Source organism: Lampetra planeri, chromosome 47, assembly GCF_965212315.1.
Source record: "Lampetra planeri chromosome 47, kcLamPlan1.2.h2, whole genome shotgun sequence".
Taxonomy (NCBI): Eukaryota; Metazoa; Chordata; class Hyperoartia; order Petromyzontiformes; family Petromyzontidae; genus Lampetra; species Lampetra planeri.
Window position 1 is genome coordinate 1,541,481 of NC_136153.1, and position 20,381 is coordinate 1,561,861.

Genomic DNA, 20,381 nt, shown 5'->3' on the forward strand with positions numbered 1-20,381 from the left:
GGAGGAAATTCCACATTGCCATGGTTGGGACGGGTCATTCAATAGGACGGCCACTGTTGACTCCCACCAAAGTTGTGCTGATCTCATTGACCCCGCATTGATTCGGCATCAGAATATTTAGACTGGAGGAGGAGGGTGAAATGGGAGGGGGTAAAGGGGTAGGAGGGGAAGGGGAGGGGGAAAGGATGAAGCATAAGGGAGGGGGGAGAAAGGGGTGGGGAAAGGAGGGAGGAAAGGGGAGAGCGGGAAGGAGAGGGGGTAAGAGGGGGGGTCCTTTCGTCAACTGCCGGGAGTTGGAATCCAACTGGTGGCTTCTGGACTGCGCGTCCAGCGCTTCGCGTGGTTCCACCGCAGGGCTGTTTACATCGCATGCCGGTGGCGAAGCTTCGCGGCCCCCTGATCGTTATGTCCCATTAAGATGAGAGCTCAGATACGTCGAGAGGTGTGAAGTAGCTCTGCTGTTTAATGACGAGAGTGGCGCTCGAGGGCCTCCTGGCCGCGGCCCTTGAGAAACGGCACGCGGCTCCACCGCTACCGCCACCAGCACCGCCACCAGCACCGCGCATGCATCGATCGGGGCGGTGATTTGTCACGGCGTGAAGAGGGGCCAAGACAGGCGGGCGGAGATGGAAAATTCGCATGACAGGCAGACAGTCGGGTATAGAGCTAGAGGCATTTATATAGCCAGACCTGCAGATATATAGACATGTACGGATCTGGAGACAGAGCCACAGATATGGAGACAGAACCACGGATCTGGAGACAGACCTAAAGATATAAAGACAGACCTACAGATATGGGGACAGACCTACAGATATGGAGACAGACCCACAGATATGGGGACAGACCTACAGATATGGGGAGAGACCTACAGATATGGGGACAGACCTACAGATATGGGGACAGACCTACAGATATGGGGACAGACCCACAGATAGGGGGACAGACCCACAGATATGGAGACAGACCCATGGAGGTGTGGGCTAAGGACAACAAACTGAACACAAGAAAAGCAGTTCTAAAGAGATTCGTTTTCAACACACGGACAAGAGGAACAGAACTGACAGACATCAATCGATGCACGCGTTCCAAGTCGATTTAGGCTCAGCAGGCGAGGACTCGGGAAGAGGAGAGGATGAGTCTTGTTGGCGAAAGCAAAGACAATCAAATACAGCGATGAACACGGGTCATCGAAAATAGTGCACGAAACATAATGCAGTGTCCAATGCTGTCATCGCATCCCCCCGTAGCGTAAGGCAGCCACGGCCGATTTTTGTTTTGTTCGGCTGATCTGAGCACAACCGCAGATCTACAGCGACGTTCACGCGCAGACGTGGGTGGCCACGAAGGTTCACGAAACACAAACGCGCGTGAAGATTCGTAGGTTGCGCGAAGGACACTCAAGACAAAGGAAATTATTCGGAAAACGAAATAACATTTAGGTTCATCGGCCGACGGCTACCTTAATTGAACCACACATTGACAGACGCACGGGCGTAGTATTAATAGTATGGTGATCATCATTTAAAGCATAATAGATGGGGGGTTTTTCTATGGGGGCTGAGATCGCTTAAATATGAATGTTTCGTTAAACCCGTTGTTTAGGGTTGTCACGTGAACAGAACGCGCCAATTAGTAACTAGTTCAGCACATCGGTGTGTTGGAGAGTGAAGCCACTGCAACATTGACAATGCGAGTATTGTTGCGTTTCGCCCGCAATTACGGCAACCGGCATCATCAGGCATCATCAGGCGACAGCCAGAGTTGTGGAGAAAATCCTCCTGTTTCTATGCTGGATAGTGGTGGTCTCGAAAGCCATCATTTAGAGCCTTGTGTGTCGATCCAATGCTGATGAAGGACTCTCCATGCCACGCCGGTCATGGGGGTTGATTGACCACAATCACTTCTCTACCCTGGTCAGCGCGTCAACGTCGCTGTCGATCTGCTCTGAAGGGTGCCACGGGGCTGGCTCAGCTCTCGCCACTGATCACTGATGATCACCATTGATCATTGATGTTCACCACTGATCACTGATGATCATTATTGATCACTGATGTTCATCACTGATGATCACCATTGATCACTGATGATCATTATTGATCACTGATGTTCACCACCGATCACTGATGTTCACTATTGATCACTGATGTTCACCACTGATCACTGATGTTCACCACTGATCACTAATGTTCACCACTGATCACTGATCACTGATGTTCACCACTGATCACTGATGTTCACTATTGATCACTGATGTTCACCACTGATCACTGATGTTCACCACCGATCACTGATGTTCACTATTGATCAGCAATCAAATTCCGGTCACCGGGTTCATAGCCCAGTGTACGTCGCAATCCACTGCAGCTCCAACAATAGACAAAGATCCCCCGTATAGCCTCGACAGACTGGTGGGGCAAGTTGCTGTTCGCGTGCACGTACGAAGGTCGGAACGGTACCACGTCCGACCACCTTTGTCTCCCCAGTGGCGATATTTACGCGCCACGTCTGCAAATACTCACAGGGGGAGGGGGGGGCAGGACCGGTACAGATATTCGTCACCGGTGGTGCTGGCCGTGAGCGGAAATGGAATTGGGGTCACCAGGTTCGTAGCGCAGCGCCCTCACCGCTACACCACCCACACCACCCACTCCGCTACACCACCCACACCACTACACCACCCACACCACCACACCACCCACACCACCACACCACCCACACCACTACACCACCCACACCGCTACACCACCCACACCACCCACACCACCACACCACCCACACCACCACACCACCCACACCACCCACACCACCACACCACCCACACCACCACACCACCCACACCACCACACCACCCACACCACCCACACCACTACACCACTACACCACTACAACACCCACACCACCACACCACCCACACCACCACACCACCCACACCACCACACCACCCACTCCACCCACACCACAACACCACCCACACCACCCACTCCACCCACACCACTACACCACCCACTCCGCTACACCACCCACACCACCCAATCCACCCACACCACCCACTCCACCCACACCACTACACCACCCACACCACTACACCACCCACACCACCCACTCCACCCACACCACTACACCACCCACACCACCACACCACCCACACCACCCACTCCACCCACACCACTACACCACCCACACCACCACACCACCCACACCACCCACTCCACCCACACCACTACACCACCCACTCCGCTACACCACCCACTCCACCCACACCACTACACCACCCACTCCGCTACACCACCCACACCACCCACTCCACCCACACCACCACACCACCCACTCCACCCACACCACTACACCACCCACTCCGCTACACCACCCACATCACCCACTCCACCCACACCACCACACCACCCACTCCACCCACACCACTACACCACCCACACCACCCACTCCACCCACACCACTACACCACCCACTCCGCTACACCACCCACACCACCCACTCCACCCACACCACTACACCACCCACTCCACCCACACCACTACACCACCCACTCCGCTACACCACCCACACCACCCACTCCACCCACACCACCACACCACCCACTCCACCCACACCACTACACCACCCACTCCGCTACACCACCCACACCACCCAATCCACCCACACCACCACACCACCCACTCCACCCACACCACCACACCACCCACTCCACCCACACCACCACACCACCCACTCCACCCACACCACCACACCACCCACACCACCCACTCCACCCACACCACCACACCACCCACTCCACCCACACCACTACACCACCCACTCCGCTACACCACCCACACCACCCACTCCACCCACACCACTACACCACCCACACCACCCACTCCACCCACACCACTACACCACCCACACCACTACACTACCCACTCCACTACCCACACCACCCACTCCGCTACACCACCAACTACGCTACACCACCCACACCACCCACTCCACCCACTCCACTACACCACCCACACCACTACACCACCCACTCCACCCACACCACTACACCACCCACTCCACCCACACCACTACACCACCTACACCACTACACCACCCACTCCACCCACTCCACTACACCACCCACTCCACTACACCACCCACTCCGCTACAGCTCCACCGCACACTTGGGGGGGGGGGGTACGCGGGTGGGACAGACAGACGGGCAAACACAGCTAACGCGGACTGGCAATGTCGATAGGCACCCCAACACGTGGTCAGGTAACGCGGACTGACATTCAATTCCGTGGGCTGTTGCAGAGACGCACCTATTCCCGCTTGCCTTCCCCATCAAATCTCTCACGTTGTGTTTGCTACTTCCGAGTTTTGCGCGTTCCGTTGCGCGCGGTTTGCAATTCGCTTCGCGCTCAGTCGGCGGTCGCCGCTGAGGTCGCGACGGGTTCCTCGTTCCCGTCGCAACTCCGTGGCCCCTGGAGCCGTTCCCCGTTCCGTTGCGACGGCGCGCCGATGCCCACGCCATCGAGGGCGATGTTTGGCACGTACGATGGAGATTGGTTGATTGGTTGGCGTATCGATAGGCAACACCAACATGTGGACCGATACGCAAGCTCATAGATAGACACGTGAAAACGTGCCTAAAGAGACACAGGCAAAGATCCCCGGGATAGCCTCAACAGACTGTTGGGGCAAGTGCTGTTAGCGAGCACCTATGAAGGCCGGCACGGCACACGAGGGGGTGGGTGGCCAGCACCACGCCCGGCCGCCTTTGTCTCCCCAGTGGCGATGTTTACAACACATCGCACCAGGTACTCATTTGAGGCTGAGTCGATCTAGGGGAGGCCCAGGACCGGTTCAGATAATCGTCACAGGTGTTGGCCGTGAGCGGGAATCGAACTCGGGTTTCCAAGGTTTGTAGCGCAGCGTAGCGCTAACCACTACACTACCGCTCCCCTAAATAGAGAGACACACACAGATGGGACAGGCAAATGGAAAGAGACAGAGGGAGAGACAGACTGAGAGAGACGCCGTGCCGGCCTTCAAGGAGCAGTGCGCACTGGAGGAGGCCGTGTGCTCGGTGGCAGGTGACGGAAAGCTCTGCGTGCAGTTATGAGTTACCCGTCGGAGGCCGTTGGCCTGCGAGAAGGGCTGCGTGCAGATGCAGCACCTGTCGTAGTTTGAGGGAGAGCGAGAGAGTGAGCGAGCGAGAGAGGGCGACATGGATTAGGAGAGGGGGGGCAGAGAGGGGGGTAGAGAGCGAAGGAAGGGGTAAGGGAGAGCAGAGCGAAACATCTTTGTTCAATCTTTCATTTAAAAGGAGGGGGGGGGGGTTACGTAAAGCAAATCATAAAAAAAACTAAATGATGAACGAAGCAAAGTGCCGAATACATCGAGCATCTTATAGTTTCCTCTGATCGTAAAAAAAAACAGGAGAAAAAAAAGAGAGACAGACTGAGAGAGAGAGAGAGAGACTGAGATAGAGAGGCTGGGAAATGTCGTGTGTGGAGACGTCTGGGGTAGGATCATCGTGTTTCAAGTGGGGATTAAAGTCGCTGTCGAGCTTCAAATGCAAAGCCACCCGTCTCATTTCATGGGCCCTAGCTCGTCGCAGAGTGTACAGGGGCCGTGCTACTGGGGCCTGCAGGTTGCATTCTGAATAAGTTATAATGCGTCTAGAGTTTTATAATAATAACGTGAGCAGAATAGTGTGTTTGTCAGCTTTGAAAGGGGGGCCGATATATTTGTTTCCATGTATTACTCTTGCTAATAACATCTGGTAAGCCAGTAGAGTTTGTTTGACAAGCCTCACACTGCTGCTGAGACCTCCAAGTCTGGCATCAGTCCAAAGGGGCGCCGTGATAGTGAGATGTTAACTACCTCGCCTGGTATACAGGAGGGTCGTGGGTTCGATCCCTACACTTACGCCTGCTGTATATTTGAAGTTTGTATGTCTCTCTATCCATGGTCGCGTGGATTCTTCTCCGGGTCCTTCGGTTTTTCCCTCCACATTTAGAAAAATGTGTTTCGAGTGTATTTGGCTGCTATAAATTTGCACGTGATGATGACAAGCCACTTCGGTGAGCTATCATTTGTGGCCAGGTCGCTTGTGGAAAACACCTGTATAGCTCAGTGGGCCTTACCAACTAGCACGCTTGGCTACGTACGGTGCGAACGAAGTTCTACATACAGACAAATTAGTTTGAACAAATATTGTATTTTTTTTATCTGGCCGCTCAGTGTAGAAACACGCGTTTGGAGTAATTGGCGGCTGCTGTAAATGTCCACGTGATGAGAAGCCCACTTCGTTGAGCTGTCATTTGTGTTAGCAAGGTCGCTTCCGAAAAATAACTGCATAGCAGCTCAGTGAGGCCTCACCTGGTGAAATAAATGTTTTTTTATTTATTACATCTCTATGGCCTCTCGGTGTACAATACCGATATACAATGCAGAATTCATGGTTATGTCCATGATGGCAAGCCGTACAGGTCCTCCTGAGGCAGCAAAGCAGCCACAGACCGTCACATTCCCACCACCACCACCACCACGCTTGATGCTTGGGATGAGATGCTTCTGTTCAAAAGCAGCGTTTGGTTTTAGCCAAACATCGCGTCTCTCATTGAGGCCAAACATTTCAACCTTTGACTCGCCTGTCCAGAGAACATTGTTCCAGAAGTGTTGTGGATCATCTCACGTGCTCTTTGGCGATCTTCAGACCGGCAGCAATGTTCTTTGTGGAGAGCGGTGGGTCTATCCTTGCTGCCCTTCCATGAACACCATTCTTGTAAAGTCTTTTTCTCATCGTTGAGCCATGAACACTCACAGTGGCCAAGGCGAAAGTGGCCTGCAGATCCTTGCATGTTTCTCTGCGGTTCTTTGTGACTTCCTTGATGATTTTCCGGTTTGTTCTTGGAGATAGGACGACCGCTCCTGGGTAGAGTGACTGTGCTCTTGAACTTTCCCGATTTGTAGCCGATCGGTCTGACAATGGATTGGTGGAGCCCCAAATCATTAGAATTGGTTTTGTAACCCTTTCCGGATTGATGAGCATCAATAGTTTTTTTCTGAGGTCCTCAGAGATGTATTTTAATCGTGGCATGACTTGTTTCCACAGACCTGTATGGAGTGAAGACCAAACTCACAAAGTTTCTGATCTTTATGTCGGGTGAGGCCTCAAAAACTCATCCCTGAAGATCTTCCTCATTATTTAAACTCCTGATTCTAATTATTATCTTAATTGATCTAATGAAACCAGGGGTTCACTTACTTTTTAACATACACTGAACCTTATTTACTCATTTTTGTTGAATTCATACATCGTTTTGTTTGAAAAGACGTGGAATTGGTGATTATAAACCCTGATGTACCCCCCTGCCATCTCGCCCCCTCCCCCCAACTCGCCCCCTCCCCCCAACTCGCCCCCGCCCCGCTGGCTAGGTGTGGGGGTTAGAGGGGGTGGGTGGAGGGGCCAATGGGAGTGAGCGGTGGGGGCGTCCCACGCGTGGCCCCCAGACAATGGGAACGGCGGCGGCACGCGACGGAAAATCGTGGGGAGCGAGATGGAGAGCGAGAGGGGGAGAGAGGGAGGAGAGGGGGAGAGTGAGAGGGAGGGAGAGCGAGAGAGAGGCGATGTTCATTAGTGCAGTGAGTGCTTGTGGCAACAATCGTAAGGGCCCTTTTTTCAATGTGCCAATCGATTGCATCCTCTATGGAAGAGGGGACTTGCTTTGCTGCCCTTTAACCTCTCCCCACCCCCCTCCTTTTTGGCCATCATCGGCGCAACACCAAACGTAGAGCTTCTGCTGCTGCTGCCCGGAGCACGGCTTTGGCAATGGCCTAGGAGGCTATTCGGGCACCTGCTGGGGGCTGTTTCGTGGTGCGGTGGTGCGTGATGCTGCGCGGAGTGTCCCTGTGCGCACGCCGCTAAGATTGTTGCGACGTGACAAGAGCGGCAGCGGCCGCGGCGGCAGAGAAGGAAGAAGAAGAAGCCAAGGACGGGGAGCACGATGAAGATTTCGAGAATCCTGCTGCTCTTCATCCTCTGCTTTCTCAACGGTGAGTCGCGCGGGGCGTTCAGTGTCGTCATCATCATCATCGTCGTCGTTGTTATTCCTCGGGATCTCAGGGGCTCCGCGGATAAAGGGACCGGGAAAGTTTAGAAAAAGGGAACTTAGAGCATGATGAAGGTCTTTGTGTGGCTTCGATTGCGTGAATATAAATGTGTCGTTAAACTAACCACCACCCGACATAGTAAGGTCTGTCACGTAAACAGAACGTGCCAATTCGTTACTCGCTCAGCACACCGGTGTGTTGGAGAGTGAACCCACAGCGTGACGTTTCGCCAGTAATTGCAAGCAGCACCATCAGGCAACAGCCAGAACTATGGAGACATCCTCCTCCTGTCTCTATTATGGATTATATTGGTCGCGACAGCCTACGTGCTAAACTGAACTTAAAGTGCTCACCTGTTGAGTCAGACTGGCTTGCATCGATGAAAACTCAATATTTTTTTACGAAAAATGTGGTTGCAGATCAACCTCATTATTTTCCGTGGATTTTCAAGTTTTAATGGCGGGATAATAACAATGGGTGTACAGGGCCCCTCTTGATTAAAAATAAAAGCGCCTTTAAAGAAATACGTTTTGATTTATACAAGCTAAGTAGGTGTCGACCTTGGTTAGTACAGGGACTCCTCTACTTACGAACGAGTTAGGGTTCCAGAGGAATGTATGTAAGTGGATTTGTTCGTAAGTCCAACTTCACTCGTGTTGATTCCAAATATGTTGCACGGCATGTACACTAAACACGGGGGAGGGCTTCTATAGTTGTATAATCTTCTGTAAATGTAGATGGTTCTTCATGTTCTGCAGATGTAGATGCCACTGGTTCTTCATGTTCTGCAGATGTAGATGCCACTGGTTCTTCATGTTCTGCAGATGTAGATGCCACTGGTTCTTCATCTTCAGATGTAGATGCCACTGGTTCTTCATGTTCTGTGGATGTAGATGCCACTGGTTCTTCACGTTCTGCAGATGTAGATGTCACTGGTTATTCATGTTCTGCAGATGTAGATGCCACTGCTTCTTAATGTTCTGCAGATGTAGATGCCACTGGTTCTTCACGTTCTGCAGATATAGATGCCACTGTTTTTTCACGTTCTGCGGATGTAGATGCCACTGGTTCTTCACGTTCTGCAGATGTAGATGCCACTGGTTATTCATGTTCTGCGGATGTAAATGCCACTGGTTCTTCATGTTCTGCAGATGTAGATGCCACTGGTTCTTCACGTTCTGCAGATATAGATGCCACCGCTTCTTCATGTTCTACAGATGTCAATGCCACTGGTTCTTCACGTTCTGCAGATGTAGATGCCACTGGTTTTTCACGTTCTGCAGATGTAGATGCCACTGGTTCTTCACGTTCTGCAGATGTAGATGCCACTGGTTATTCATGTTCTGCGGATGTCAATGACACTGGTTCTTCACGTTCTGCAGATGTAGATGCCACTGGTTATTCATGTTCTGCAGATGTAGATGCCACTGGTTATTCATGTTCTGCGGATGTCAATGACACTGGTTCTTCACGTTCTGCAGATGTAGATGCCACTGGTTCATCACGTTCTGCAGATGTAGATGCCACTGGTTATTCATGTTCTGCGGATGTCAATGACACTGGTTCTTCACGTTCTGCAGATGTAGATGCCACTGGTTATTCATGTTCTGCAGATGTAGATGCCACGGGTTCTTCACGTTCTGCAGATGTAGATGCCACTGGTTATTCATGTTCTGCGGATGTCAATGACACTGGTTCTTCACGTTCTGCAGATGTAGATGCCACTGGTTCTTCATGTTCTACAGATGTAGATGCCACTGGTTCTTCACGTTCTGCAGATGTAGATGCCACTGGTTATTCATGTTCTGCAGATGTAGATGCCACTGCTTCTTCATGTTCTACAGATGTAGATGCCACGGGTTCTTTTGCTATGCAGATGCCACTACCGCCATCTATTGCGCGGCGGTTTAACATACGATTCTCGTTCCGAACAAGCAACTGGACAGGTTTGTTCGTATCTCTGAAAGTTCGTAAGTCGAATGTTCGTAAGTAGATGAGTCCCTCTAGCACTTTGCATGGGAGACTGCCTGGGAATCCTGGCAGGTGTTGGTGGGCTTTGAGCAGGGAGTTTGGACGGGACATGGCAAAGCAGCGAGTGAGTTCGTGGACCTGTTTGTGTGGGACTCTGAGTGTTACTTCCCCGTATGTGTGGCGGGGTGTGGATAAGTGGGTAATCCATACCCAAAGGGCGTAACGATGGGGGGGGGAGAAGGTGGCAGAGTCGTGTGACGCGTAGGGGGCCCAGACGGCCACGAGGGGGTCCAGAATGAACAGATGAACAAGATTTATTTTTAAATAGTCCAACAGTGAACCAAAAATGCCCAAAAACACATGGTTACAAGTTTAAAAAATTTCATTGCCGAAAAAATGCACACAGTGTAAAATCTAGCAGCGCTATTGCTGGTGTTAGTGACTTAACAGCCAGGTTTATTTTCTAACTGATAAGCGCATGCAAGCAAGACGCACAATAACTTAATAGTGAGTATTGTACCTTTACATATTTTTTTTAACACTGTCACCATGAGACTATCTTCCTAAATCCAACACACGGTGAAACTAAAGTAATATTTTTAGTTAGAGCCTCACATAGTATTGTTATACGGGGTTAAAATATCCGTCAGTAATTTCAATAAAAGGTGAGTCGGGAGAAAGGAGGGGAGCCCACAGTCAGATCTCGCATTCCCACCCCACTGAGATAGTGAGCTGTACCTACCCCCAAGCCATCTGTTGCATCTGCTGGAGTCTTGTGCTGAGGATGTTGCCACTCTGTAGCCAAGGTGGATTCCCATCATTGGCTGAGGCCCATCATCATCATCGCCGTCGTAATTCCTTCTGGGCGTGTAAGTGAGTACCACCTGGTGATATCTCGCTAAGTGGCAGCATCCTTTGCTTGCTCGAGTGTTAGATAGGACTCGTCTCCTGCCGTAGGATCGTGGATTTTCCACCACAAGCTCATGCCTGGCAAAATATACGTTGAGTCGAGGAGTCAAAAGTGTTTCACTGCTCAAAACGTGCACTGGGAAATGCTCACCTCGTCTTTTTTTGTTGTTAAAACCTAACACCCGACATCAAATCTTCATAAGCTGTTGAATAACAATGGATTTTTTAATTGTTTAATCCTCGACTATTTAAAACCCAACAACACATTTGTGAAAAAGCCCCCTGCAGCATTGCAACATTAATCAGGCCTCGTGCATGACAATTATTCTAATTTATAACGCGCATTCTATCCTAGGATCACAATGCGCAATGAATGAAAAGCAGGAAACAAAAACAGAACCGACCAAACTAGAGTGGGAAGGCCACTTGAAAATAAATTGGGTTTTCGAATCAGATTTAACTATATGACACCGACTCAGATTGCCTGAGTTGAAGTGGCGAGTGGTCTTCTTCTTCCTAGCGTTGTTCCCGCTGTGGCGCAGGGTCCGCTTTTCGGCATTGTCTTCTCCATTTGGCTCGGTCCAGGGCATCTTCAGGGGATGCGTTGACCGTCTTCATGTCTTCCTTTATTCGGTCCATCCATCGCTTCTTCGGACGCCCGCGTGGACAGCGGCCCTCTGGCTCAATACGCAAGGCTGTCTTGGCCACTGATGACTCTTCACTTCGCATCACGTGGCCGTACCACCGAAGCCTTGCCTCAAGCATCTTGTCCGCAATGGCGGCCACACCAAGTCGCTTCCGAACGTCTTCGTTCCTGACACGATCCCATCGAGTGAGCCCGAGGCTCCATCTGAGCATCCTCATCTCCATGGTGTGGAGAGCTTGTTCGTGTACAGTTGTGGCTGGCCAGCACTCGGATCCATAGAGTGCCACCGGTCGGACGATGGTCTTGTATATTTTTCCCTTCAGCCTATCCGGAATTTTCCGATCACAGAGGACTCCGGTGACTTGCCTCCATTTCATCCACGCCGCATTGACTCGTGACCTCACATCAGTCGTGATGCTACCATCTGAGCTGATGGTGGAGCCCAGGTACTTAAAGTCCGTCACTTTCTTCAGATCTTCTCCGTCAACACTGATGGTGCCGTCGGTTTGGGGGCCACACTCCATATACTCCGTCTTTTTGATGTTGAACCTCATCCCGTTTTCGTCCAAACGTTCCTTCCACAGGCGCGTTTGTCTTTCCACTTCTCCTCTCTCTTCATCTGAGAGGAGGACGTCATCCGCGTAGAGAATTGACCATGGAAGGGGCGTGTGCAGGTCGGCAGTGATCGTGTCCATGCACAGGATAAACAGGAGTGGTGACAGGGCCGATCCTTGGTGCACTCCAACGCTGATGGGAAATGGCGGTGATATGCCCACTGCACACCTGACTGCACTGGTGACGTTCTTGTATAGGAGTTGCACCCAATGCACGTAGGTTTCAGGGACTCCATGGGATCGAAGCGAGTGCCAGATGAGGTCGTGGGGGACCATGTCAAATGCCTTTTCAAGGTCGAGGAACGACACGTGCACAGCTTGGTTCTTCTACCTGTGCCTCTCCAGCAGGAGCCTCGCCGCGAATATGGCGTCCGTAGTGCCACATCCTTTGACGAAGCCGCATTGGTTGGGTGATAGTGTGATGATGTTTCTAATCCTCGTGTCCAAAACTCGCTCAAAGATCTTCATCGCATGACACAGGAGCCGGATTGGCCTGTAATTCGAGCATTCTGCCACGTCCCCTTTACCCTTCCAAATTGGAACCGTCGTGCTGGTCGACCAGGCTTCTGGGACCTCACTGGTGCTCGTGATGGTGTTGAAGAGCTGGGTAAGGAGGGCAGCACCCTGCCTGCCAAGGATCTTCCAGGCCTCAGCAGGGATATCGTCCGGGCCAGTCGCTTTCCCATTCTTCATTCTCCTGATAGCTTGTTCCACTTCGGTGATGGTGATAGGTGAAACCGGACCGAGGACGTGTTCAGCGCTAATAATCGGTGGGTGGGGAAATTCCTGGTTGCAGATTCCAGAGAAGTAGTCGCAGGCAGCTGCTGAAATCTTCTGGAGTCTTCTGCCTATTTCAGCAGCTGCTTTTTGCTGTGGTTGTCCCACCTGGTGACGGACGCTTGTGTTGTGTCCGAAACGTCGTGATTTAATTTATTTGATTTTCTTTACCTACGTGACTTTACCGAAATAACCTAAGAGTATGGATCCTTGCAGTCACGAAAACATCAAACCTTGGCGGTGTATCGCACTCGACTCACGAGGAACTGAGTTCAAATCAGCCCATCATCATCAATCACCGATCTCCGTGCCTGGCTAACGGTGAAACTAGCGATGGGCTACATTGGGCCTTCACGGCATTCCCCTGAGCGCCAGGCGCTGTTGCTGATTCACGGACACGATGGGCGGGAGTGTCACGGGGGCTGGGCGATGTTTACCGTGCGTCATCCCAATTGACAGGCCACGGTGGCGAGATGTGAACTACCTCGCCTGGTGTGCAGGAGGTCGTGGGTTCGATGCCGACCCTGACACCTGCTCTATATTTGGAGTTTGCGTGTCTCTTTCTCATTATCATCACGGTGGCTAGGAGATGTTAACTACCTCGCCTGGTGTGCAGGAGGTCGTGGGTTCGATGCCGACCCTGACACCTGCTCTATATTTGGAGTTTGCGTGTCTCTTTCTCATTATCATCACGGTGGCTAGGATATGTTAACTACCTCGCCTGGTGTGCAGGAGGTCGTGGGTTCGATGCCGACCCTGACACCTGCTCTATATTTGGAGTTTGCGTGTCTCTTTCTCATTATCATCACGGTGGCTAGGATATGTTAACTACCTCGCCTGGTGTGCAGGAGGTCGTGGGTTCGATGCCGACCCTGACACCTGCTCTATATTTGGAGTTTGCGTGTCTCTTTCTCATTATCATCACGGTGGCTAGGAGATGTTAACTACCTCGCCTGGTGTGCAGGAGGTCGTGGGTTCGATGCCGACCCTGACACCTGCTCTATATTTGGAGTTTGCGTGTCTCTCCCTCTTCGTGGTCACGTGGATTTTTCTCCGGATCCTCCGGTTTGTCCCTCCACGTTTAGAATCCACTTCACGCGTTTAGAGGATGTTTTTTTGCCTGTGATACATTTCCACGTGACAATAAGCCACTTCGTTGGGCTATCATTTGTGGCCAGGTCGCTGCTGAAAAAGAGCTGTATAGCAGCTCAGTGGACCTTACCTGGTAAAAACTTTTAATAATTTAATCGAGTTTGGTTCTTACCTTGGAGTCCACAAGTCCAGTCAAGATGTTTCACTGGTCTGTACCACTCGAGGTATCATCACTTTACTTGTTCCAGTTTTTGTTATGGGGCCAAGTGGAATCGGTGTCTTCTCAATAGTTCACTCCTCTTGGCCGTAAAAACAAATGGATGCTGATAATGGTTTGCTCAACTAAACTAAACTATTTTACATTTTACCAAGTAAAGCCCGCTGAGCTATATGAAGTAGCTATTTTTCAGAAGTTACCTGGTCACATGGCATAGCTCAAATAAGTGGCTTATCTTCACGTGAAAATTAATGGCAGACAACCACTCTAAACGCATGATGTCGAGTCTAAATGTGAAGGGGAAAACCCGGAAGACCCAGAGAAAAATCCACGTGACCACGGGGAGAGAGACACGCTAACTCCAAATATACAGCAGGCGTCAGGGTCGGTATCAAACCCACGACCTCCTGTATATTGGTTAAGGTAATTAACATCTCCTAGCCACTGCAGCACCATGCTGGTGGTGTTGGTGGTGAGGGTAGTGGTACACTCCTTCACCATGGTGGTGGTGGTGGTGAGGGTAGTGGTACACTCCTTCACCATGCTGGTGGTGCTGCTGGTGAGGGTAGTGGTACACTCCTTCACCATGCTGCTGGTGGTGGTGGTGAGGGTAGTGGTACACTCACCATGCTGGTGGTGGTGGTGAGGGTAGTGGTACACTCACCATGCTGCTGCTGGTGAGGGTAGTGGTACACTCACCATGCTGCTGGTGAGGGTAGTGGTACACTCACCATGCTGCTGGTGAGGGTAGTGGTACACTCACCGTGCTGGTGGTGGTGGTGAGGGTAGTGGTACACTCACCGTGCTGGTGGTGGTGGTGAGGGTAGTGGTACACTCACCATGCTGCTGGTGGTGAGGGTAGTGGTACACTCACCGTGCTGGTGGTGGTGGTGAGGGTAGTGGTACACTCACCATGCTGGTGGTGGTGGTGAGGGTAGTGGTACACTCACCGTGCTGCTGCTGGTGAGGGTAGTGGTACACTCACCATGCTGCTGGTGAGGGTAGTGGTACACTCACCATGCTGCTGGTGAGGGTAGTGGTACACTCACCGTGCTGGTGGTGGTGGTGAGGGTAGTGGTACACTCACCGTGCTGGTGGTGGTGGTGAGGGTAGTGGTACACTCACCATGCTGCTGGTGGTGAGGGTAGTGGTACACTCACCGTGCTGGTGGTGGTGGTGAGGGTAGTGGTAGACTCACCGTGCTGGTGGTGGTGGTGAGGGTAGTGGTACACTCACCGTGCTGCTGCTGGTGAGGGTAGTGGTACACTCACCATGCTGCTGGTGAGGGTAGTGGTACACTCACCATGCTGCTGGTGAGGGTAGTGGTACACTCACCGTGCTGCTGGTGGTGGTGAGGGTAGTGGTACACTCACCATGCTGCTGGTGAGGGTAGTGGTACACTCACCGTGCTGCTGGTGCTGCTGGTGAGGGTAGTGGTACACTCACCATGCTGCTGGCTATGGTGGGGGTAGTGGTACACTCACCGTGCTGGTGGTGGTGGTGAGGGTAGTGGTACACTCACCATGCTGCTGGCTATGGTGGGGGTAGTGGTACACTCACCGTGCTGGTGGTGGTGAGGGTAGTGGTACACTCACCATGCTGCTGGTGGTGAGGGTAGTGGTACACTCACATAACTCTGATAATGTATGCACTGTTCTTGAAGTTGAATGGTCCACACCCGAGACAGCTTTCCTTAGAGCCTAGTCTCACATAGTGTTGGACCAGGTGCACCATGTGAGACTAGGCTCTAGGCTCTAAGGAAAGCTGTCTCGGGTGTGGACCAATCAACTTCAAGGACAGTGCATACATTATCAGAGTTATGTTTTTTGTTTGCATTATGACTGCAGGTATTGTGGTCTATGCAAACATGACTCCTTGTAAAAAAAGGTGTCAGTTTTGTTGCTAGATAAAAGGGTAAAAAAACAATTATCATATTTTTTATTGGCAAATGAGGTTCCAATGGGGTACAATTGTTTTTGTCTACTTGTTTGTGTTTCTCCCTCGTGATGGGACTGTGACGTTGAGATTTCTAAGGACACGGGGTAACCAATAAGGTCTGAATTTGTCTATAATCAGGTAGGGCACTGATACGGGGTTGCCAGGTATGTGTGTTCTTCACGACTTATTTGTGTACACTTCCTATACTTTGCACTATTGTTGTACTGTACATATCTGAAAAAGAGCTTTGTAGCTCATCGGATTCCTCCAGCATCAATAAAGATTCTGATGCTGATGCCTCCGATTAGCGCGGTTGGCTACGATATGCCGCACAGCAATATGCCGCAGAGCCACGCGGCGCGTAGGGCAATTTGGATGGCGCAGGGGCTCTACGACACAAACTGGAATGTTTTTTTGTTTTTATCACGTGACGTGACCCATAAATCAATTTGTGAAATTGATGGGCGAAGGTTCTGGAAGTAGAATCGCAGCAGCTGCTGTTACCTTGAGCACCTGCAACGCAGGAGCAAGACCACCAACAACCGCTGTGTTGTGGACCAGCTTCGAGAGGCTGTGTATTGTGGGGCCTGTGTGTGTGTGACCCGCATTTGACTCCCCTGTTAATAACACAAAGCAATCACCCCAACCACTTGAAGGTACATAATAGAGGGCAAGGGGGGGCGGAGTCACCACCCGACAGAGCCCAATTAGTGAGGTTTGTCACGTGCATAAAACGTCGCAATTCGTTACTATGCCAGCACTCAGCGGTTGTGTGTTGGAGAGTAAACCCACAACAACGTTTACAATGCGAGTACCGTGACGTTTCGCCGGTAATTACAACAACCAGCATCAGGCGACAGCCAGAGTTGTGGGGAAATGCTGCTCCGGCTTTGGGTCTTCAATAGAGGGGGCGAATGTGCGGTCGTCACTCGTGAGCCAATCAGGTGCGAGGCCCAGAGGGGGGTGTTAACTTTGAAGTGACATCACAGCAGCGGAATTTAAGTTGCAGGGGTAACGATCGCCTCGCTAAAAGGGCTTGTCAGAAGTCGCTTTTAAATATAGTTTTTCTTTCTGTTTTAATTATGCAACAAAGATTCAAAGTTTGTTGGTGTCGAGCAGCCCCACCTCGGTTTCACACACAGTCCACGTGTTGTTTGGATTGCATCTTTTTTTTCTTTGAAAGTTTTTATTTCAAGTCCACGCTAACCCGGTGCGGAGCACCGATCACGGACGGAGACATTCCGATATTGGTGCGGCATGGCGTTGTGAAGGGGGGGGGAGGCGTAGAGATTGTGCTCACTGCCCCGCCAATGTGGGGAAGCATCTAGCAAAGAATTCTTCTTCTTCTTTGGTACTGCATGTAAACAACAGTTGTGTATGCATATCATATTTAAATTAACACGACCAATGTTATTCATAGGAGTAAAAAGGTAATTTTGGGTTCGATCGTGTAAGTATAAATGTGTCGTGAACCCACCACCGCCACCCGACACAGCCCAATAGGTGAGGTTGTTGTCACGTAACGTGTGTGTTGGAGAGTGAAACCCACGACATTTACAATTCGAGTCCTGCGACGTTTCGCCGGTAGTTACGACAACAACTACAAAAACAACACCGACGACGATGACAATAACAATAACGACAACAACAAGGACGCTTCAACCAAACAAACCGAAGGCGGCAGCAGACGACGCTGCCACGTGGCTTTGCAGCGATACCCCCAGGGGCGGTGTGTGGCTCCGCTCGCTCATCAGCAATGTGGTTATATGGGACCGGGGCAGGTAAAGGAGAAAGATGACGAAGACAAAAGGGGAGAAGGGGTCACGGGAAAGTGGTGGGAGGTCAATGTAGTAAAACGCCACGAATGGAATAATTCACGCGCGACGTCTGAGCTTGCGAGCTTACGTCTCTCGGAAACAATCATCTGCTTCGGATTGCACTTTGAAATGCCCGGTATATAAACCCTCCGGAATAGCTTCCACTTGCCTTGTGTCGCGATGCAATGGAGGGTTCGTAAAGCTTGCCTCCAGCGCCAGAGAGCATGCTCACTCTGTAGACGTGGAGAGACAGTTAAGAGGCAGGACAAGAAGGCCTTGAGTCTGGACTTGAACAGGGGCCAGCAGCAAGCAGGGAGTCGACAGCGCGGGTGGCTGGGGTGAAGGGAGTTGTACGTGTGTATGTTGAAGCTATTTTGCACCCTGCGTAACCAACCGCGCTAATCGGAAGTGCTGGGGGAAGGACAACAAACTAAACACAAAATGCAGTTCTAAAGAAATGTGTTTGTCAATCAAGATGATGATTTAAAAGTGCAAAGCTCCCAGTGGCTTCCTAACGTCGGAAGGAAGAGCGTTCCAGACGGCCACAGAAGAGCGTCTGAAAGCATCTCGCGATGCGGTGACCACCGTCTTTGTGTCTTTGTTCGATGGTGAGCCAAAATCCGCTGCTGCGAGGATGACCGGACTTCGAGTGCCGGTTGAGCGACCCCCTCATCGGCAAGGTGGTGCCGGTCCACCTGCCCGTCCCGTGGCACCGCGAGCGTCGTCGCGGTGTCTGCGTGCGATCTGCGCCGTGTGCCTGGAGGGAGCGGTGGCGCAGCGATTAGCGCCGCGAACCCCCTGCGACGCGAGTTGGCTTCCCGCTCACGGCCAGCATTGGTGACGAAATATTTCTGTGGGCAGACAAAAGGTGGCCGGGCAGGGACCGGTTGTTTTGGGTCTTTCTCCGGCCACACTGAACCCCTCGTACGCCAAAGCGGCGGGCCTTTGACGGGCGCCGCCACGCGCTCACGGCGCGACCTCCTCGCCCCAACGGTCTGGCCAAAGGGGGCGTGGATTTTTCTCTGGGTCCTCCGGTTTTCCCCTCCAGATTTAGAATCAACAACACTGCGTTTAGAGCAGCGATTCTTAGCCTGGGGGGCACGCAACCCCTGTGAGTGCGAGATGCCCTTTCTGGGAATGCGAGACATGGCCAGATATTTTTAGAAGGTAAATAATCAAAAACACAAATTAAGCACGGGCACGTAAATAAATCTACTTTGTTTCATCAACACCGATGTATTTATTAACATTTTACATAATTTTTTACGATTGAGAGAACCAAAGCTTTACAAGGCTGCAGTAAATGTTGAGAACCACTGCTTCAGAGCATTTAGCTGCTATCAATGTCCACACGATGAGCCAATTTGTTGAGCTTATCATTTGTAGCCAGGTCACTTATGAAAAGAAGAGCTGTTTAGCTCAGTGGGCTTTACGTGGTAAAAACATATGTGAAGGGAAACCTCTACTTGCGAGTTCCAGTGGTCTGTTCGTAAGTTCAACTTCACTTCTGTTGATTCCAAATATGTTGCACGGCATATACACTAAACACGGGGCTTTAAAAGTTTTATAATCTCCTGTACATGTAGATGCCACTGGTTCTTCACGTTCTGTAGATGTAGATGCCACTGGTTCTTCACGTTCTGCAGATGTAGATGACACTGGTTCTTCACGTTCTAGAGATGTAGATGCCACTGGTTCTTCACGTTCTGCAGATGTAAATGCCACTGGTGCTTCACGTTCTGCAGATGTAGATGCCACTGGTTCTTCACGTTCTGCAGATGTAGATGTCACTGGTTCTTCACGTTCTGCAGATGTAGATGCTACTGGTTCTTCACGTTCTGCAGATGTAGATGCCACTGGTTCTTCACATTCTAGAGATGTAGATGTCACTGGTTCTTCACGTTCTGCAGATGTAGATGCCACTGGTTCTTCACGTTCTGGAGATGTAGATGCCACTGGTTCTTCACGTTCTGCAGATGTAGATGCCACTGGTTCTTCACGTTCTGCAGATGTAGATGCCACTGGTTCTTCACGTTCTGCAGATGTAGATGCCACTGGTTCTTCACGTTCTGCAGATGTAGATGCCACTGGTTCTTCACGTTCTGCAGATGTAGATGCCACTGGTTCTTCACGTTCTAGAGATGTAGATGTCACTGGTTCTTCACGCTCTGCAGATGTAGATGCCACTGGTTCTTCACGTTCTAGAGATGTAGATGTCACTGGTTCTTCACGCTCTGCAGATGTAGATGCCACTGGTTCTTCACGTTCTGCAGATGTAGATGACACTGGTTCTTCAC

At 51.1% G+C, this 20,381-nt stretch overlaps 1 protein-coding gene across 1 annotated transcript in view; it reads left to right on the forward strand.

Moving 5' to 3' along the window:
* Positions 1-7,110: 7,110 nt before the first annotated feature.
* LOC144733437 (uncharacterized) overlaps positions 7,111-20,381 on the forward strand; it is a 39,715-nt gene continuing 26,444 nt past the window's right edge. The window contains exon 1 of the mRNA XM_078615346.1: positions 7,111-8,046. Coding sequence (XP_078471472.1) covers positions 7,998-8,046 — 49 coding nt within the window. The 5' untranslated portion in view covers positions 7,111-7,997. The remainder of the gene's footprint in view (positions 8,047-20,381) is intronic.